At 36.2% G+C, this 22,418-nt stretch overlaps 1 protein-coding gene across 2 annotated transcripts; it reads left to right on the top strand.

The window, feature by feature from the left end:
• Window positions 1-5,849: 5,849 nt before the first annotated feature.
• On the top strand, window positions 5,850-12,197 carry LOC140813981 (protein REDUCED WALL ACETYLATION 4-like). Of its 2 annotated transcripts, none has more exons than XM_073172822.1 (16): window positions 5,850-6,064; window positions 6,458-6,549; window positions 7,912-8,052; window positions 8,129-8,185; window positions 8,287-8,359; window positions 8,964-9,122; window positions 9,904-10,053; window positions 10,135-10,390; window positions 10,477-10,595; window positions 10,747-10,833; window positions 10,906-10,994; window positions 11,100-11,162; window positions 11,306-11,362; window positions 11,537-11,633; window positions 11,731-11,895; window positions 12,021-12,197. In XM_073172822.1, the coding sequence occupies exons 1-16, from the start codon at window positions 6,032-6,034 to the stop codon at window positions 12,024-12,026; spliced, it is 1,644 nt and encodes a 547-aa protein (XP_073028923.1). In that variant the 5' UTR covers window positions 5,850-6,031; the 3' UTR covers window positions 12,027-12,197. The 2 variants fall into 2 exon arrangements, with proteins under 2 accessions (XP_073028923.1, XP_073028922.1); XM_073172821.1 differs by having other exon boundaries at window positions 5,851-6,064; window positions 7,906-8,052.
• The last annotated feature ends 10,221 nt before the right edge of the window (window positions 12,198-22,418 follow it).

Below are 22,418 nucleotides of genomic sequence, written 5' to 3'. Positions count from 1 at the left end.
AATACTCGAGAAATCTTGAATAAATCGGCGATAATATCCTGCCAAACCCATAAAACTGCGAATTTCTGGTACAGATATAGGTCTCGGCCAACTCATCACGGCTTCAACCTTACTAGGATCAACTGATATACCATCTCCCGATATAATGTGACCCAAAAACACAACCTGTTTCAGCCAAAACTCGCATTTCGACAATTTAGCATACAGTTTCTCTGCCCTCAGAATTCTCAATACAGTCCTCAGATGATTAGCATGCTCAATCATATTCTTCGAATAAATCAATATATCATCAATGAATATGATAACAAAATCATCCAAGTATTTCTGAAATACGCGGTTCATCAATCCCATAAATACCGCTGGTGCATTCGTCAAACCAAATGGCATGACAATAAATTCATAGTGTCCATACCTGGTTCTGAATGTTGTCTTTGAGATATCAGAATCCCTGACTCTCAATTGATGGTATCCAGATCTCAAATCGATCTTGGAATACACAGATGAACCTTGCAACTGATCAAACAAATCATCAATACGAGGCAATGGGTATTTATTCTTTACTGTTGCCTTATTCAGTTGCCGATAGTCGATGCAGAGTCTCATCGAACCATCTTTCTTTCTTACGAACAGTACTGGAGCACCCCAAGGAGAAACACTCGGTCTGATGTACCCCTTGGCCAGTAAATCTTCCAATTGTTCCTTCAGTTCTTTCAATTCAACTGGTGCCATTCTGTACGGAGCTCTAGAAATCGGTACTGTACCTGGCATCAGTTCAATGCTGAAGTCTATCTCTCTAACTGGAGGTAATCCCGGGATCTCATCTGGGAAGACGTCAGCAAACTCACGTACCACTGGCAGATCTACCAATGCTGGACTCGACTTCAGTACATCTACTGAATATACAAGGAATCCTTCTGCTCCTTTCTGTAATAATCGAGTCATAGATAATACGGATACTAAAGAAATTCTCGATCTAGAACCCTTACCGTAAAATTTCCACTCATCAGCCATATCTGGTCTGAATCTCACTATCTTGTGGAAACAATCAACTATCGCTCTGTACTTGGTTAGCATATCAACACCGATAATACAATCAAAATCTGACAACCCAAGTACGATGCAATCTAACTCAATCTCATGCCCGTCATACTGTAGTACACAATGGTTAACCGAATTTACGGATATCAAACCCATCCCCAACGGAGAAGAAACAGACACTACAGTAGCTAAAGACTCTACAGGCAATGCATGACTCAATGCAAATCGCTCAGAAATAAATGTGTGTGAAGCACCGGTATCAATTAATACGTAAGCAGAGTAACCACATAAAGAACAGTTACCTGCTACAACGTCATCTGGGGCTTCCTGGGCCTGCTCCTCTGTCAAAGCGAAGACTCTGGCCTGCTGTCTCAGAGGCTGGCCAACTGTCTGGCTTCCTCCTGGCCTCTGCTGTGACTGAGCTGGCGCTGGCTGGAATGTATGAACAGCAGCTGATCGTCTCTCAGTCTGTGCTGCTGATCCTGATGACTCAGCTGCCTGTGATCCCTGGGCCCCTCGCTGTGGACACACCCGGGCAAAGTGTCCCTGCTGTCTACAGATACGACAGCTGCCAACTACTCCTCGGCACTGATCTATGGAATGCCTCCCTCCACAAGTACCACAGTACGGTCCTGCATAGCTCTGGCTCTGACCGGTCTGTCTAGAGCCACTCGAACTGGACGAGGTAGTCCCTGATTTCTTGAATTGCTTCCCTCTAGCCTTCAAGAAATCCTTCTTTCCGCTACCGCTGCTGCCACCTTCAAATCTAGGAGGTGGTTGCTGTCCCGGTGCTGGAAGCACAAACGAAGCTTCTTTCTGCCTCATCAAGCCTGCCTCGGCTCCCTTGGCTCTGTTCAGGGCATCGGTGAAGTTGTTGGGCCTCCCAGTATTTACCAGCGTAAAAATCTCAGGATTTAGGCCATTTATGAACTGATCTGCTACGGCCTCATCATGTTCAGCTACGTGGGGAGCAAACCGGAGCAATGTCGAAAACTTAGCCACATAATCCTCAATGTTCAACTGGCCTTGTTTCAGGTTTGCAAACTCGGCTCCCTTGTCCTTCCTATAAGAAACTGGAAAGAACCGTAGATAGAATTCAGTCTTAAACACATTCCAGGTAATGGCCGTACCTCTCTGTTCCAATGCCCTTCTAGTCGTGATCCACCAGTGTTTAGCAACGTCATGCAACTGGTGTATTACCAGTTTCACCCTCTTTTCCTCAGTATACTCTAAAGATTCAAACAGTGATTCAATATCGTCCAACCAACTTTCACATTCCACGGAGTTCTCCGTTCCTTTCAAAGTCGGTGGATGAAATGACTGAAACCTTTTCAGCAATTTCTCCATTGCTGTAGGTGTCACATCCATGGGAGGATTCGAGGTACTCCCCTGTTCTGGCATTCTCCTCGGAGGCATATCTGATAACCAAAAGGGTTAGCAATTCCAACAATAATCCTGTTTCAAGCCTCCTCGGATCATCTTACTGCTGATCCAGAATCGGTTCTGATTCAATCTCAATAACACATGTTTTCAAATCAAATCAGATAAACAGATAAACATGCATTATAAAGCAGTAAATCATGCTAGCAATCAAAAGCAAGGAAAGAAAATCTCAATCTACCCCGCTCACTAGCTCCTATCTCAATCTCAAGGATCTATCGCTCTGATACCACCTGTTGTGGGGACCCGGACGCTAATCAAGTTCTTAATCATAAATGGGACTAATTAATCAATTAAAAACAGGGTCTAAATTTTTTTTAAAATGCGGAACGTAGTGACATACAACATATATACATATCAGTATATAAAATACAAATCCTGTATTTCAACATTTATTCAAGCTAGGGTTTAAAACTAAAGTCAAGTGTTTAACCCTACAACTAGTACAAGTCCGGTGCCACCACTCTAATCACGATCTAGCTCTTCATCTCCTCGACCCTGGACCTGTCCCACCTGTTGTCAAGTACACATACAGACAAGACAACAGCCGGATAACTCCGGTGAGAATAAATCCCAGTATAAATCAACGAAACATGCAATCATATAAACAAATATAAAGCATGTAATCAGGTAACAGAATATGTAACAAATCTGAAACATAGTCAATATCATGCTGTCAACAATACTCGTAGATCTACAATTCAGACTAGACTCAATCCTAGTCTAGGGATCCCGGTTTCCAGATGTGGTATTCCTATATCGAATTCCGTAAAGGATGGAATCATAATCTCTATTACTCGATATAACCAGTGCCCCGGTATTCCTATATCGAATTCCGTAATAGAAGAATTCCAACCCCTTTACTCGATATAACCAAATATGGTGTTCCTATATCGAATTCCGTAATGGATTCCATTACTCGATATAACCATACATCCAGTGTCCTGATCTAACCGTCAAGGACTGTAGCTCTATCGCTAGCATCCTATCTTGTGACATTGTGCAATGTGCCATGGCGATACCACCACTATCCGGCACGGTGTGTCACAAGACAATTCAACCAATACCTGTTGTCTAATATCAAGAGAACAAGTATATTAATCAAATCAATGCAAATATCCATGCAATAAAATAAAGTATGTGATTTAGGGAAACCCAAGTCTAAACCGACTCAAGTCCATCTCCTAATACCACATTGACTTATACCTTTCGTTGCAGTCTCGGTTTCCTGCTCAGTCGAAGTCTTGAATTCACAGTCTGTCTGGTAATGACAATATCAATAATCTTATGTCAATGTACCACTCGAATCAATAACAATCTGATAAATCTTGATTTAATTCAAAATCAACGGCATAACGGTACAATCTCCATATTCCCGTCAATACCATTTCACCAGATAATAGTTACAATCCATAACCCATATCCAGTATAATCTGTAATCCAATCACAATTCAACTCTATCCGGTATAACTCAATATACCCTAAAAATTCATAACAATTCCATAATCAGTCCGTTTCTCAATCTGACTTCGATTCTACGATGTCTAACATATCAAGAACATCATATATGAATTCCATTCAATTCTGACAACAGCAAAATATCAAAGCATGTCAAAACGTAGCAAAACTTACGTCCAGTTGTAGCCTACGTTGCTAGGAACTCAGTACCGAAGTCGAATTTAAAATCTAACGGACGGATTTCGCATAATCAAATTGAACGTGATTTCTCCCCGGAAACTTTCGTTCTTTTCCTCTGAGATTCTGAGGAAATTTCGCATGTATATATATATATATATATATATATATATATATATATATATATCCATAACATGCATCAGGACGAGTGGCTCGATCTTGGCTCAACACGTCTCTCGCTCGGGCGGACATAAATTTCCGCCCGGGCGAGCAACTCTCGGCCCTTCTGCGCGATTCAGTCTCGCTCGGGCGAGCACAAACTTCCGCCCGGGCGAGTAACTCTCGGCCCTCTTCCACTAGTCACTCGCGCTCGGGCGGTTAAAAACTTCCGCCCGAGCGCGCCATCTTCGCCCAACAATTTAGTCTTCTCAAATTAATCTCAAAATGGTCTGGGTTATAATCGTGTTCACTAATAATCAATAATCTCAGATTAACATGATACAAAATCTTGGGCATTACACTTATATTGTGCATATGAATACTAAAACTTACCACCTCTCATATGAAAAAAAGACATCGCATCAAAGGAAGTATTTGAGTTAGTGAAACAAGTGAGCGTTTGGTCAGTAGTTCGATTCCTTATGCAAAAAACTTAGTGGACGAACCTGTTGCATATGACATGTCCGGTGTGGTTTATCTGACTAACATGACTAACAAACTAGAGTGAGTCTCATGTGAGACCGTCTCACGGATCCTAATCCGTGATACGGGTCAACCTTACCATATTCACAATAAAAAGTAATACTCTTAGCATAAAAAAATAATACTTTTTCATGGATAACTCAAATAAGAGATACGTCTCACAAATAGATCCGTGGGACCGTCTCACACAAATTTTTGTCAACAAACTATTACATTATTAGAGAGATTTATCAAGTACGAATAGAAAGATAATACTATGAATTCTCTTGTCATAAAAAAAGGCAAAAACTTGTGTGAGACGGTCTCACGGGTCGTATTTGTGAGACGGATATTTTATTTGGGTCACCTATGAAAAATTACTACTTTTTATGCTAAGAGTCTTACTTTTTATTGTGAATATGAGTAGGGTTGACCCGTCTCACGGATTATGACCCGTGAGACGGTCTCACATGAGACTCATTGAAAAAAGATACCATGTAATCTAAGCTAATATTCTTTCGAAAATACATAAATTAGTGATTGTATAGAAAATGTAAAATTAGATTAAAATATATTTTTGAAAAGAACGTGTCGAATTATATATATTTTGAAAATACAAGTAATTTCACAATTTTTTTGTAAAATTGTTTCATAAGTCAGTTTTATAAAACATATCTTAAATCATACCTTACCTATGAATATATATTTATGTTTTTTTATGTCAAAATATTAATATTGAGTTTTGACTCCTAACATGGAATGATTGGATCCATTTCATATAAACTTATTTTTCGTTCGTTTGCGTTTATTACAATAATTGCTATTAAATATAATTGTAAATTACTTGCTTTAAATAACACGGGGGACCCACTGGTGCCGACAATACTTTATTTCAAAAAAAATATTTTTTTAAATAAAAAACATAAATTCAATTTACCAATTATCTGAAGTTTTATATATATATATATATATATATATATATATATATATATATATATATATTTAAATTGCAAAAATCCCAAATCTAATATATATATATTATATATATAATATAATATCAATTGCAAAAATCCCCCATCTCATTTAAAGCTCAAGCGGTTGCTCTGTCACCCACCGCCAAAAATTCACCCATTTTCCATTCAGATCTGAATTTTTCACCTTCAATTTCAACAATATCCCCTGTGTATGTGTGCATGCGCACATACATTCACGAATTCATAGCTGTGAACTGCGAAAAATGGTGATCTACGGGCCACTGTCTCCTGGTCAGGTCAGTCGGTGAATACTTGTTCACCGTTGCTAAGTTCTAGCTTATTGTTATAGTATGAAGTGTGATTGTAGTATTGGAAATTTGTGTAAGTTTTAGTTATTTGTTATAGTATTAAGTGTGATCAGTAGTGTTGTACGAGTTTTTGGTTCGATTGCATTGTGGGTTTTAGAAGATGAGATTGGTTGTCTGTTTGTGATAATTTATAGTGTTTCTGTCGCAAACGACTACGGGGTTTTGTAGAATCTGTCAAATTGTACGTTTATATGTAAAATTCAGTGTTGATCATTTAATTAATATAAAAATAATGCCATGTGCGGTTGATGGCTTTATCTAATTATTATTATCTTATTGTTTTATCAATATCTTTATGTTATTTTAAATTTCGATTTGCAGGTGTCATTTTTCCTTGGAATAGTACCGGTGTTTGTTGCTTGGTTATACTCGGAATATTTGGAGCACAGGAAGCATTCATCATTTCCTAAACCGTAAGCCCATAGTTAAAATGTGCTAAGCAACAAACACTATTTGTTGAGAAACGCCTGAAATGTTATTTCTCTAGCGATATGCGGTCGTTAACAAATATGCTTTCATTGAATCGTATGAAAACGATAATCTTGTTCAGGGAAACTATTGGCTCTCAGACTTCACTTTGTTATGGAGATTTGTTTTTCTTTTGTTAGTAATAATGCATCAATAACCCAAAACAATTAAGTGGTTCGGCTAGAAGATTTACACTGATACCAATCCTTAAGACTAGAACTTTAATCGTTCACTCTAAAATTTGGATTATAATCATCACATTTTATATTGATAGGAAAAATACCTGATGCATTTGCAATAATCTCAATAAAATTGTTTATAATATTAATTATGATGATACCAAGTTTGGTTATATTATCTAACAACTAAACCCAACAATCTTGTTTTTTTATGTCGACTCGTATTTTACCAATAACATCCCCCTTATCATGAAGTCTTCTCTATCAGAAAATCTCTACATTTTTCGAGGGAACACATGAGGTTGCACAAGGAATTAGGAGTTCAATTTGTGTTTTTCAAACTTATAAATCCAAAGTGGCTCCGTCCTCCTCAGATGTTTTAATGGGGAAACTAATGATTCCATCAAGTTGATTGTCCTCAATTCAAACGATAAACATGTACATGGTGTGATTCGTCCTATGTTGGAAAAACAAATTTTCCACTGAGTCTCTTGGTAACAATGGGGATCGCGTTAATCAATTTGTCGTTGAGTGTTACCAAATCCACCAAACCATCTACATGTGTTTCTGATAACTGTACAAGTATATGAAAAATCGAAATATATATATGATTGATCCATTGAACTAGGCCCTGATTGCACTTGGTGGAAACTTGTTGGTTCTATGATCCCACTTTAACTTATTTTTAAAATCAAAGAATAAGAGAATGGAAAGGGAAATCAACAAAAACATTTATTTTGTTGTGCCCAGACTTAACGTTTAATATCTGGTCACTGATTTAACAAAAATCACTATGTAATAAAATTTGATTATGTTATCGGAACATGCGAACTCAACAAGACCCTTTGTCTTTGGTGATTATAAAATCGTTGATGAAATTTTTATCCTACAAAAGCAACGATTCACTGAATCTAATGAGCTATAGTGCTCTCCATTGGCTTCAAATGACATGGAAACAAATAGCAGACGAAGATTTCATATAGTTCTAACCATTAGTTGACCATACTTCTACGGATTCTTAAATCTGAATCATAATATGTCATTACTGAGAAAAGGGATGCATGGCAACTGTATATTGTCTGCCTTTTTGAGTTTTTCTTCTCTAAAGGTTGTGCACTTTAGTGGCAGGAATTCTGATATCAATTTGGCCGAGTTGACTTTGACTGGTGCTGTTAAAGAAGATGACAGGGCTGTTCTTTTGGAAGGAGGTGCCCTACAGTCAGCCCCTTCAGGACTTCGAAATTCATTTGTAGTATCCAATGTCATCAGGTTTGTGGAGAAATGAGGTCAAATAAAGTCAGACTTTCATTGTAGCATAATGCATTTGGGCTCACTGTGTTATCAGGTTTCTTACATTGGATGAGTCATTCTTGCTGGAAAACCGGTCGACTTTGAGAGCCATGTACTGCAGTTTCTGTTTTTTCATCTGTAGTCATTTTGATTTAGGATGCATGTTTTTTTGCTTTCTTTATATAATACCTTCTTTTGGCTTGTCTCATGTAGGTCAGAGTTTGGTGCTCTTTTGATCCACTTTTATATATGTGACCGCACAAATCTTTTTGGTGAATCAAAAAAGGTTGGAATCAGGTTATTTTTGTTGGTACCGAGAGTTTGGTTTTTCTGTCAGAGAAAGATGGTGATGTACAAATGGATTCAACTTGATGTCATTTTTATGTGTCGAATGTAAGAATGGAAACTGTCAAACTAAAATAAGAAACATGCGATAGTCAGCCATTTAACATCACGGGATGTGCATATAGCGGAAAAACATCTGTGCCCGTGCTTTCATGTGCACAAACACCAACACATACTTTGCTCTAGTGCTTTACCATATGATATGACAGTGAAGGAAATGTTTTTGTTGGATTATGAAATTATATATTTTTCTTGGATTATTGAAATAAAATTAAAGAGCTTGGTATCTCACATGTTGGATGATACGAATCAAAGAACTGTAGATACTTTTTATTCCATTTGTGGGTTTGAATACATACGAAAAAACAAAAAATGAAATGATTGATATTACATATGGAGAATACATGAATGACTCATTGTGATTTTGTTTGCAATATCGTTAACGTACTGACATTGATGTTTGATGTTTTTCCTGCATATGTGTACCGATTTACTTGATATAGTTTATGTATTTCTTGATAAACTTTTTGTTACATTGCTGACAGAATTATAACCGGGATCTTTTCTTGTTCCTGTACTTCCTTCTCATCATGGTTTCGGCCATCACTTCTTTCAAAATACATAATGACAAATCACCATTCTCTGGGAAGACAATAATGTATCTGAACAGGCATCAGACTGAGGAGTGGAAGGGTTGGATGCAGGTTTGTTTCTAATCTCTTATTTCCACTGATTAAATATTATGTTTAACTTGTAGAGTTTAGTAGGGATATTATCTGTCTTCCTTCCTTTGTTTTTTCCTTTTAGGAAAGTGTATTTGCATCATTATTGTTTCAATCTAGTATTTTTTGTCACCCTTTCGTTTCTTGTCAAGTGACAATGAATTGATCTGCAGAATCATTGAAGAATTACAACTTCTCGTTTCAGTATATATAGTTGGACCCTGCTTGCTAATGGACCGTTGCAGGATGAAGACGATAGTGAGTTACATTAAGTGAGGTGTTGTGTGAACATCAAGGTGGGCGCGGGGGATAGCTTGACTAATTAATTAGATGGAGAAACTAGAAAGGACTATAATTCAGGACTTATTATCTAGAATGATCTAAGCATATTCATATTTCAATTTTCATGTTTTCGTCCTAAAATTGGTATGCGATTGGGTAATTTCCTACCTGGCCAAAACTGAAGGTTAAGAAATTTGTCATCTAACCTTAAACCCTTGCAGAAGTCCTAATTGCCTGATCTGAGCTCCTAAGAACTGATGGGGTTGGGCAAGCACTAAAATGATGACCTGAGGCTGGCCCATGACCCATCTATGGTTGGTGCGACACACTTAGAACACTGTCTAACCAAAGTGAATGTTCCTCATACTACAATGTGTTGAGCCCCCCCCTACTCTATTTAGTACTCAATTTGCAATTTAATAACATGCTCATGGTTGAAGAAACAAAAAACAATCTCATCAATTTTTTCTGATAAGTTCAGGTCTTGTTTCTCATGTATCATTACTTCGCTGCGACCGAAATCTATAATGCCATAAGAGTCTTCATTGCTGCCTATGTGTGGATGACTGGATTTGGAAACTTCTCTTATTATTACATCCGCAAAGATTTTAGCCTTGCCAGGTTTATTCAGGTACACTCGTTTTTATGTTTCAAGAAAATTAATATGTTGTCACCCTGGTTATTCTCCTAAAAGATTCACCTTGATTGGTAGATGATGTGGCGGCTTAATTTCTTGGTGTTATTTTGCTGCATTGTGCTTAATAACGACTACATGCTATACTACATATGCCCCATGCATACTCTTTTCACTCTCATGGTGTATGGAGCCCTTGGTATCTTCAGCAAACATAATGAGCAGGGCACTGTGATAGCTGCAAAAATACTTGCCTGCTTCTTGGTGGTCATTCTGATATGGGAAGTGCCTGGGGTATTTGACATGGTCTGGAGTCCATTCACTTTTGTGCTTGGTTAGTGGCTTGTTGAACTTAACGTTTTCCCTTGTCAATGCAAAGTTATGTCTCAACTTCCAAGTATACATTCGAATCTGTCTCAGGGTACACTGATCCAGCTTCAAAAGTGAAATTCCCTCTTCTGCGTGAATGGCATTTCCGTTCAGGCCTTGATCGATACATTTGGATTATTGGGATGATATATGCATATTACCATCCAATGGTAAATATTTCTTGCTTAATCGTATGTCTCATTCACTATATTTTTGATTTTATGTTGGTTTATTGGGTGGCCACCAGTTGTCTTTTCTGATCATTACAAATTTCTATTTTTGATGATTTTGCTCCTTTAAACCAATGAAACTGTTTTTCAGGTTGAGAGATGGATGGAAAAGCTGGAGGAAGCTGAAACAAAGCGCAGGATTTTCATCAAATCAATTGTTGTCATACTTTCCTTGACAGTAAGCTTGTATCAGTCATCTCAGTTTTAAAAGAAACATTACTATCCAATGTAAATAAATTTGTGATTTCAGATCGGCTATCTGTGGGTGGAATTTATATACAAGCTTCCAAAGATGACATACAACAAATATCATCCTTATACATCGTGGATTCCAATAACGTATTATCATTCCCATACAAACTAAGTAGAGATGTAATTTTTGCCAGTGGGATGGTGAATTTAATTTTGACCAGGCTGTTTCTTAATGTGCTTTCTTCTTCGCAGTGTATACATATGCCTACGAAACGTCACCCAGCATTTACGGTGCTACTCATTGACACTTTTTGCGTAAGTATCCTTAAACTGGCCATGAATTATCATGTATTCCAGAGTTTGGAATTTATTAAATTAAGTTTGGAATTTATTAAATTACGTTACAGTTCTGTTTTAATATGATCACCTGACCCGACATTATTCTTCTTATCAATTAGTTGGCTTGGGAAAGTCACTTTGGAGACTTACATCTCACAGATCCACATATGGTTGAGGTAAGTAGATTCCCATCTTAGGGCTGTTTCTTGGAATGAAATTCTACAAGGTGGAAAATATCTGAATTAACTGATATTTATCCTCCAACATTTAGATATTAGGTGGAACAAATATGATATATCAATTCTCTCTAATAATATCAGTTGAATTTGAATCCAACTGGTTGAACACAGGTCTGGAGTGCCCGATGGTCAGCCAAAGTTGTTACTTTCTTTGATCCCAAATTACCCAATGTTAAACTTCATGCTCACCACTGCCATATACATAGCGGTGCTGTATATTTTTTTTACTCAATCGTTTCCATCCTAAAATAAAATTTCCTCGAAACCGAGATATTTTGGGTTTCAATTTATTTTTAATCTTGCAGGTGTCTTATAGGCTTTTTGAACTAACAAACACGTTGAAATCCACATTTATTCCGTCCAAGGACAACAAACGTCTTGGGAAGAACTTAGCTGCAGGCATGGCGATAGCAAGCGTTTTATACGTACTGGCACTTGTGTTATTGAAAGTTCCTCAAATGATGGTTAGTGTACGTATCTTTCGAACTCGTGAGCTACAATACTTTGTCCGCCAATATGTGCCACAGTAAGAGTCTCTGCTTGGCTAAGATTATCTTTAAAAGTGACGTAAGTTTTTAAAAATGCTGTGTTGCAGGTGTGAAACTTTGTAAAGGTATATTAAAAATACAAGCGTGTCAAAGGAACCATCATCAGATTATTGAACTCAGGTAAGTTCCAAATGTAAAAGTGTGGTTTGTATAGCATTGACAATTTTGATTGTATTTCAGAAAATAGAAAATATGAAATTTAAATTCATTATTCATTGCTCCAATCAATCTGTAGAGAATTTAAGATTGGGTTGAAGACCCCACGACGTCCAGAAGATTATAGATACTGTTCCTTCGAACCAGTTACTTGTATCAATCAAGTTAAGGTTATCTCCTCTGGTATCAGAAAATGTGTCGAGTTCATACGCGAATTATTCTATGTATAGTAAAGATGGGAACATCATATGTATATGCGAACAATAACTAGTAGTCCTTGCACACCTAGGTGTCTATGAAATGTGAACCGTTTATTCACCATATGAGAGGATAGACAAAACACCAAAGTTAATGTCTCATAATTGCTTTAGCATGATTGAAGCGGGTTTGGGAAGTCGGATTTTAACGTCAAACAACAGAACATAGAATGGAAATCACCCCTAGTTTGGACTGTGTAGGAGAAGAGGAGGTTGTGCGCCTCGTTATGGTTTACAGCTACAGGCAGAGTAGAAAATGGGTTTCTTTACCTTCGACCGGGAACATCTACATGACACCTGCAGGAGTAACATTGTAAACTACGGTAACTGCCTAAATATGAATAATCCAAAAATTTTGGAAACATCAACAGGAGTGTCATTTGAAAGTGATTGCTCAAATCCCTTCATCCATGTCAAATCCATTGATTAGAGTGTAACCTTAGCTTATGAGAGAATATGTCCAGAACAAGATACAGTGCCTGAAAGTGGAGCCCTGAGTTAGAAAGATGTTTGGTGAGTCGGTGACGCGAATGCAAAAGATGTGAACATGATCATGATAAAAAAAATAAGTGCCTTTCGGGATAGTTATACCAAGCAAGCAAAGGAGAACACCATAAGCCCACCAAGAATTCAGTTCGAACAATCAAAGCGAAGCCCTTAGCCCGAAGCGCAGCTGAAGTGTGTCATAACTGAGAAATAAGATATGAACCCCTACCAAGCTGTAGTCTGTTACATCCCAAATTTCTCGCAATGACCCCACGGATGATGGACATAAATTTGTCTGAATAAAAGAAAAAATTTCCACGTTTAGGACGATTCATAAATTTTAATTGAGGAATATTAACAAACATAATGTCCTAGAATTTAGATACATAAACAGGATTTTATGACTATCAAATTGCTGCTCGTGCTGAATTGTGTCTTTAATCTATAGTAATCTTAACATGTCCCGAGCCTTCGAAAGCCCAAAATGGGTACCGCTTCATGAAAGGCCGTGCCTCAACTCGTGGCCTGGTCGAAGGTCTAAGAGGCCTTGGTCCTCGAATCAAGGTGCACCTCATGGGCTTTTGGTAACTATGAATGTTCCACATGATGAAAAACTGCATATAAAGTTCTTGAAAGATTCATTCGCTAAATTATACAGACAGGAAATAAATGTCACGAGCATGTAAATTTGTTTAAAAAACTAATCTAGAATTGCACAATGGCCATTTCAATAATGACAGCAACAAAATTTAGGGAGATGACCTGTAATTGATGATTCTTGCCCGTTGTCCTGCATGTTTTCAATAATGAAAGTTGGTAACTTGACCTATCCATCTCCGCGATCCTACATTCGTGAAATGCGTCGCCTTCTGTGGTGTTATTTTTAGCAACACTTGTAAAGTTAGGAACACAAAATGGAGTACAAGGTCAAGTCTTGCTTCCTCTTACCAAAGTCTCTCCTTCTAGAAAACCTCATCATCCAACTTTTTGATTAAATTTCTAAAAACATTTCGGTGTTAGTTGTTCTTATGTATATATGAAGACTGGAAATGAGTTCGCGATATGGATGATTGTCTTTTTATATTTAGGGTGTGTATTCAACGTGGGAAATTTATTGACTTTTAATAACTTTTGTAGATTTTAAAAATCTAGATGGTATTCAATCAAAACTTTTGCATACTCTATAGAAGTCTTGTGGTATTCAAAATAGACTTTCATGGAGTTTTAAAAAGTCAAGTGATATTCAACATTGACTTTTATAAACTCTATAAAAGTCTACAGGTATTCAAATTTTCCATGGACTTTTAATAACTCCATGGAATCCATTGACATACAAACATTAAAGTCTAAGGTACAATTACAAATTGTAAAAAATTGTATTTGGTTCACCCCAAAGATTTGAATGGATTTTTAAAACTTCTAACTCTCTCTCTGTCGCTTCACATCACATATCTTCTCTCCTCTCATCTATTTCTATTACTCTCTCAAATTTTCGAAGTGTATCTTTATATATATTTTCATCTTTCTTTTTCAAAATTTTCATTTTTTGGCTGATTGTTAATTTAATAATTTTTTATTTTAACAACACGGGGAAATTTTGAATTATAGAATTGATTTTGTGATTTTTAATTTATGATTTATACAAATTAATGTAATATTCAATAATAATAAAAGATGATAAAAAAATGTTGTTTAATTTTTAATAATTGAATAGTTTCGTAACAACAATGATTTTTTAAATTCATTTTCGTATTTTTAATTAATATGTAAGCTATGATATTTTTATACAAAATTATATTCACACAATAATAAATAATATTATTTTTACATTTATATTATCAATTTAAAAATAAGATTACATGTTAATCAATTGATGTATTTTAAAAAATTTACAAACATGCATATAAACCCACATATATATACATGTAAGGATTAAACGGCTTAACTTTTAAATAAGTAAATTTATTTATTAATATAAATATTAAAAATAATTTCAAATTGAATATGTTATATATGTCAATTAATTATTGGTTCAAAGAAATTAATAAAAAAATCACATGTTATAGTTAAGTACAAAATTTATAAAATTCTATAAAAAAAAAAATCTACAAAAGTCTATAAAAATCTTGCAAAAAAGTCTACATAAATCCACATAAATCTGTTTATAAATCTGTGAGATTCCATAAAAGTCAATAAAAATTTATCAAATCCATAAAAGTCTATCATTTAAAAAAGTCATCAAAACTCTGAATTGAATACACCCCACTTAGAGATCGTGAGTTTTAAAATGTATATATGTCATTTATTTTTGTAGGAGTTAAGAAAAAGATGGTTTTTCCCGGATGAAATGAAAATTGTATTCATTTAACAGGAGAAAGATTTCCTATTCCTTAGCCGGAAAGATATGTGTATTAACGGACATATGACATTGAACATTTGCAATGAGACGATGGAATGTCCATTCTCTTCCTTCAATTAGATATCTTTTATTCAATATCAGGGTCTATTGCACGCGATATATGTATATGTATTTAAATTTTTTAATGTAAAATAATATTCGTATGAAATATTTAGAGATATTAAAATTGATTTTTTTTTAAATATTTCTTTGTAAAAGTATTTTATGTAAGATATGGTTATATGATCATTTAAATTTAAAAATTATCGAAGAATTATTTCGAGTATTTTCCGTTTGGTTTAAAATAATATTCGAAGGATTATTTCGAGTATTTTCTGCTTGGTTTAAAACCAAACTCGATCTAATTCATCGATGTTTATATTCTTAGAACACAAGTTATTACAGCTCATTGAGAATATTGTGTTTGAAGCATTTTTTAAGGTGTCCGAACCAATCAAATCAAACTTGTTTTAATTGTGGGAGACAACAGAATTTCATTGTAGATTGTTATAGTCCAAAGAAATATAAAAAGAAACCATTTGAGAGATGGCAGTCAGAAGATAAAATAATATATTTCAAGAAAAATAAAGATCAAAGAGTGTTTGTTGCTAAGGAGATAAAAAAAAATGGGTCGATTCAGATTCAGAACAATCAAGTTAAAGAATTCTTCAAGTTAAAGTGATGATGTGAAGGTCCATTGTCTCATGTAACATGTTGATCCAGATACTTCTAAAATTGAGCTTGAAACTGTCGATGACATGGTATTTAATTTTGACTCAATTGAATCACACAACATTGAACGACATGATAGATGCGTAAAAAAGAATCATAATTATTCTATGAAGCCAATGCAGAAAAACCTAAAGGATAAGTCGACCAAATCTAGTTGTTTACGCGAAAAGAAGCTGACAGTCTGAAAGTAAAAGTTAATATGTTAGCGGTTGAGGAACCAAGGAAGAAGGGCCACACAAAAAGTTTTGAAGGAGGCGTGAGAAAGCAACCAATAGAACAAGTCAAGAACAAGAATTCATAGCGTTTTTCTCTTTTTCTTTTCTTTTAGTTATGATTTAGGGGATCCTACCCTCCAAACATTTATGTTTTGATTTATTTTTAAAAATTGAATTTTATTCTTGAGCATACTTGATTATATTATTGATTTTTATTGCATCTTTTGATCCTGAACAACTTCGAAGCAATTCTTTTTGTTATAATTTAGATCGAAAGGAGATTTTATAACGTAACATAACAACATAATCCATGAATATTACAACTTGCATAGACATATGATATTGAATACATGCCGATAACCATATTATTCAAAGTCATGTTTTGTCGAGGAGATGAGCTTACAATATGTACATCTAGCCAAACTTGAGGGCACAGAGAACCAAGACCCATACGTGGTGTCATATGACACTTAATTTTGGCATCAACTGTTCTTTGATGAGTTCTTCTGAGGTTAAGAAGAAGACTAAAAATCAAGGGCTACTTAGAAGACATACCAATGTTTTATTTCGTTTTTATTTATTTAAATAAAATTTGTTTTTGCATTGAGTTCTTATTTCTTGTTGCTTGATCATGTTTAATCCCTAAAAATATTTGTGCAAGGTGTGCATAATGGAAGATATGAAAAATCGGTGGCCTTAGTATAAGAAGATTGATGTCCATTCATAGTCTTCAAGCCCATTGCCTTACAATCAACCGAGGAGTCTTCTTATTTTTCTTTTATTTTGTTTATTTTTTGTTCAATTATTATTTTCAATATTTTGCATTGTGTGATTAGTTTTTTGTTTTATATATATATATATATATATATATATATATATATATATATATATATATATATATATATATGAAATTTGTCAGGGGCGGATTTAGTGTAGGGCGAACGAGGGCCACGGCCCCCCCAAAAAATTTAAAAAAATTTTTTAGTGTATATTAATTTTTTTTAAACTAAATATATAAACAGATATATATATACATGGCCCCTCCAAAATGAATGATACGTCCATGTATCTCAGTGGCTAAAGCCAATTATAATGATTGATCATCCCGATTTCGAAACCTGGTCCCTCTTTTTTTTTTTTTGTCTTAGCGACGGTTGTGACGAAAACCGTCGCAAAATCCGCGACAGTTTATTAAAACCGTCGCAAAATGCGCGACGGTTTCTTATAACCGTCGCCATATAGCAACGGTTTTTGAGAAAACCGTCGCAAAATAAACTAAGCGGCCCCCCAAGTGTCTAAATCCTAGATCCTCCCTTGAAATTTGTGACTAGTGATTGTGTGAATTGTGAGAAAATTCATATGAATTTTTTCAGACATGAATTTTTTGCGACTTGAGAAGCATTAAGTATTTGTAGAACTTGCATACATATCCTTCTAAGAAAATCTTATGTACCAGTTGATCGAGCTTTTCTTGGACTATAAATTCCCAATAAAAATTGTTGAAAAGTTCAAGTTCAAAATGATTGCAAGTGCACGATGTCATTTATAGTACATTGTATAAAAAACAAATGTCGATCTGTATTACACGAATATTATTTCCAGCTATGTATTTCTTTAGCCAACAATATTGTGAATGGATTTTTTGACTACTAGAATTGAAATAACTAAATGTTCAAGTATCAAATAAATGATGCAAATCAATATTAAAAATCAAGCAAGATGTTAAGTTGTTGGGGCTCTCGATTCACCTACCTCTCATTATCTTAAATAATTAATCTCGATTGTTTTTCATTTTCCTTTGACAAGACTCCCCAAATCATTTACACACTTTCTCAAGCTATGTTAAACTAATTCGACACGATGAAACAATTAAATGCCTTTATTCATTTATCAAAGATGAATTGCATGCACGATCTATGGAATCTCCCAGCTTTCGACTTATTAGACAATGACCATCAACATGTATTCAATTTCATATATAATTGAAAATTATAAATCCACGGATTATGTTAATAGTTCTATTGCACATTATTTATTCAAACTCACTCACAATATAAAATATTATAAAAGTTAGCTAGACTTCAATAATTCAAGTAAAACTGATAATATAATCAAGAACGAAAAAAAATCGAATATTAAATTAGTTCAAACAACTGTTCGGGTCGGATCCCCTCGAATCCAAAAAAATAAAAACAAAGTTTAGGTTCTTGAATTCATAATAATAAATTCAACACACAATTAAATAAACGTTCTTAAAATAAAAATACTAGCGTTGATGAAAAACGATCGACACACTGCTTGAAAATCCCGAGTCTTCAAGTTTCTTTGACTCCGACTTTGTCACCTTGCGTGTGGCAGTTCCTCCTCTTCTCTAAAACTGATGCTTTTCCCCCAGAATATGTGTGCTAGGGTTTCTATGTAGGCATCATTTAGAAAAATGGAAGGAAATCAAGGGAATTTTTTTTCGTCTATATCGCGCTAGGACGGGTGAAATTTTTCGCCCCAATGCAATTCTTGAACAAATATTTTTACCCGGACGCGCTAGTGTAACACCCTCGACCGGTTTTAATAAAATAGCAGCGGAAATTAAAATTTTTCTTTAAAATGGAAGAAGGATTCCAAATACATTTCATAAATAATCAAAAGTATACACATGATCAATAAAATGATACAACAAAAAGCAAAATATCATTCTTGTGATCATGTCCAAAATGCTTGCAAAAATAATCTTCTTCCTTCCATCTTGGTATGCATATGACTCCGGCCCACAACCAACGTCCCGACCCGTCGCTCTTATCTGCATCACATGAAATAACTGAAATGAGTATAAAACTCAGCAAGTGGAACTCTTACATAGCAATGGATACATAGCATACTCTGAAAATCATGACTTTGAAAACATTAAATACCATCAACTCTGAAATATGAATATCATAGCATGACTAATAATAACGATGGTATTTCTCTTTTCTCTGGTATGGATTGACATCTATATAGTATCTCTGTCTCTTACCTATATCCCATCGATATAAATCGATAACTCTGAGGGATATAAGCCTATGGTCGTTGATCAACTAATTGCATGCAATATCTGACTATGTATCTATCAATCCATAAATCATTTGAATTCTCTTTTTGGCATTTTATCAAACACTTTGAATACTCTATTCTCTTGTATTCCCTTTTAAACAATTGAGGCATATACAAGCCTCTACTATACAACACAATGAGTCAATACATACTATGAATCAAATGGAAGGGAATAACATAATAAAACTCTTGAAATACAATACATATACATTCATGTGAGCACAAGGAATGAAATTCCACTTACAACTACTTGGAACACTTGGTTTTAAACCTTGGTTGAATTCCTACAACAATAAACCATATATTGTATCATGAACATCTCAATAATCATAAACCCATAACAATTAATCCATAAAACCAATACCATCAACAAACCCATAACATCTCTCACACCAAAACCAAAGAATAACTATACCAAAATGCTTACATTAGCTCCTAGAATCCAAGAGAACCTTGCTCTCACAACAATAATCAAACTAGGAGCTTGAATCAAAGGCACAAAATGAAGGAAATGTAAGAACCCTAGCTCCAAGGAGAGAAAAATCGAGAATGAGAGGAAAAGAAATGAGAGAAATGCACCAACTCATGCCTTAATAATCATTTAAAACCGAAAAACACGCTTCTACTGTTCATGCACCGCGGGTGCGCTCCAACATACACCGCGGGTGCGCTATGCCTTCAGCATTCCAACCAAAAATCAGAAAACGTCGACCGCGGGTGCGCTGCAAAATGGACCGCGGGTGCACTCTTGTTTCGGCCAATACACCGCAGGTGCGCTATACACAGCACCGCGGGTGCGCTGAGGCTATGGGAAAACAACCAAAATTCTAGAGCATGAGACCGCGGGTGCGGTGCCTTCCTTGACCGCGGGTGCGGTCCCCTCTGCATTCAACAACCAACTCTACGCAACAAAGATCGAATCGAAACGCTGATACAAAACAACTACACATCAACTAATATCAACAACACTACAAAACAATTATAACTAACAATACTATAACCCATAAACACAACTCTTAACATCACAACTATACTTAAACTTAACCAAATAGTCTATAAACGTACGAAATCTTAGACCGTACCGTTCACCAGGTTTGGTTATTACAATCTCCCCTCCTTAAGGGAATTTCGTCCTAGAAATTGAAGTCACTGCGCAAACAACTCAGGATACTTCTCTTTCATCTCATCCTCTGGTTCCCACGTGGCCTCTTCAATCAAATGATTCCTCCAAAGGACTTTAACGATGCCGATCTCTTTGTTTCGCAACACTTTAACTTTGCGATCTAGAATCTGGACCGAAACCTCTTGGTAAGTCAAATACGGCGTCAAATCCAATGGTTCGTGGTGAAGAACATGGGAAGGATTCGCAACATACTTCCTGAGCATTGAAACATGAAAAACATTGTGAAATCTGTCAAGATCTGGCGGTAGGGCTAACCTTTAAGCTCGATCACTGATTCTGTCCAAGATCTCAAATAGGCCAATGAATCTCGGACTCAACTTTCCTTTCTTGCCAAACCGCATCACACCCTTGAGAGGTGCTATCTTCAAGAATACATGGTCGCCAACCTCAAACTGCAACGGTCTACAACGCACATCATCATAACTCTTCTGTCTCGACTGCGTTGTCTTCATTCTCTCACGAATAACCGCAACAACATCAGCTGTCTGTTGGACCAACTCTGGACCCAACATATTCCTCTCACCAACCTCGTCCCAAAACAAGGGCGATCTACACTTTCTGCCATAAAGTGCTTCATACGGTGCCATGCCAATCGTCGCTTGGTAACTGTTATTGTACGTGAACTCAACAAGAGGCAATTTGAAATCCCAGCTACCAGGATAATCGATAGTACAAGCTCTGAGCATATCCTCTAGAATCTGAATAACTCTCTCTGATTGACCGTTGATCTGGGGATGATAAGCTGTACTGAACGCTAACCGTGAACCCATAGCTCTGTGCAAACTCTTCCAAAACTCTGAAGTAAATCTAGGGTCACGATCAGACACGATCGACACGGGAACACCATGAAGTCTAACAATCTCTGCTATGTACTCTTCGGAATACTGGTTCATGGAATACGTCGTCTTGACTGGAAGAAAATGCGCTGACTTGGTCAACCGATCAACAATAACCCAAATAGAGTTAAAACCTTTCTGCGTCCATGGAAGACCCGTCACGAAATCCATCGTAATATGCTCCCATTTTCATTGAGGAATCGGCAATGATAACAATGTCCCAGCAGGTCTCTGATGCTCGATCTTCACCTGTTGACAAGTTAGGCACTGAGAAATAAACATGGCAATCTTTCTTCATACCTGGCCACTAGTAGAGTCTACGAAGATCCTGATACATCTTGGTGTTGCCTGGATGTATCGAATATGGCGCGGTATGTGCCTCTGTCAAGACGTCTCGATGAATATCGTCACCAGTAGGAACACAAATACGGCCTCTGCAAGTCACTAAACCATCTCCATTCAATCCAAACTCTGAATTACCTCTCTCCTCTGCTCTAGCTCTCATCTCCATCAACTGAACATCAATGGCCTGCTCTCTACGGATCCTATCCGTCAATGTAGCCCGAATGACCAACGCTGAAAAGCGAGCAATGGTTCCCGGAACCACCAAAGCTTTCTCCTCTCTCTGCAAGTCTAACAACAACGACTTCTGAATCAAAGAACTCAAAGAAGAACTCGACTTACGGCTCAATGCATCTGCCACAACATTCGCTTTCCTTGGGTGATAACTGATCGTAACATCATAATCTTTGACAAGCTCTAACCACCGTCTCTGTCGCATATTGAGTTCTTTATGAGAAAACAAATACTTTAAACTCTTGTGGTCTGTGAAAATTTCACACTTTTCGCCATACAAATAGTGTCTCCAGATTTTCAAGGCGAAAACCACAGCTGCTAGCTCCAGATCATGCGTAGGATAATTCTTCTCATAATCTTTCAACTGGCGAGAAACATAGGCTATGACTTTTCCACGCTGCATCAGCACTGCACCAAGACCCTTCTTCGACGCATCGGTATAAACAACAAAATCCTCTGAACCACTGGGCAATGCGAGTACTGGAGCTGTCGTCAACTTATCTTTCAACTCTTGAA

Source organism: Primulina eburnea, chromosome 15 (assembly GCF_022965805.1).
Source record: "Primulina eburnea isolate SZY01 chromosome 15, ASM2296580v1, whole genome shotgun sequence".
Taxonomy (NCBI): Eukaryota; Viridiplantae; Streptophyta; class Magnoliopsida; order Lamiales; family Gesneriaceae; genus Primulina; species Primulina eburnea.
This window is presented reverse-complemented; position numbering and strand designations above follow the sequence as displayed.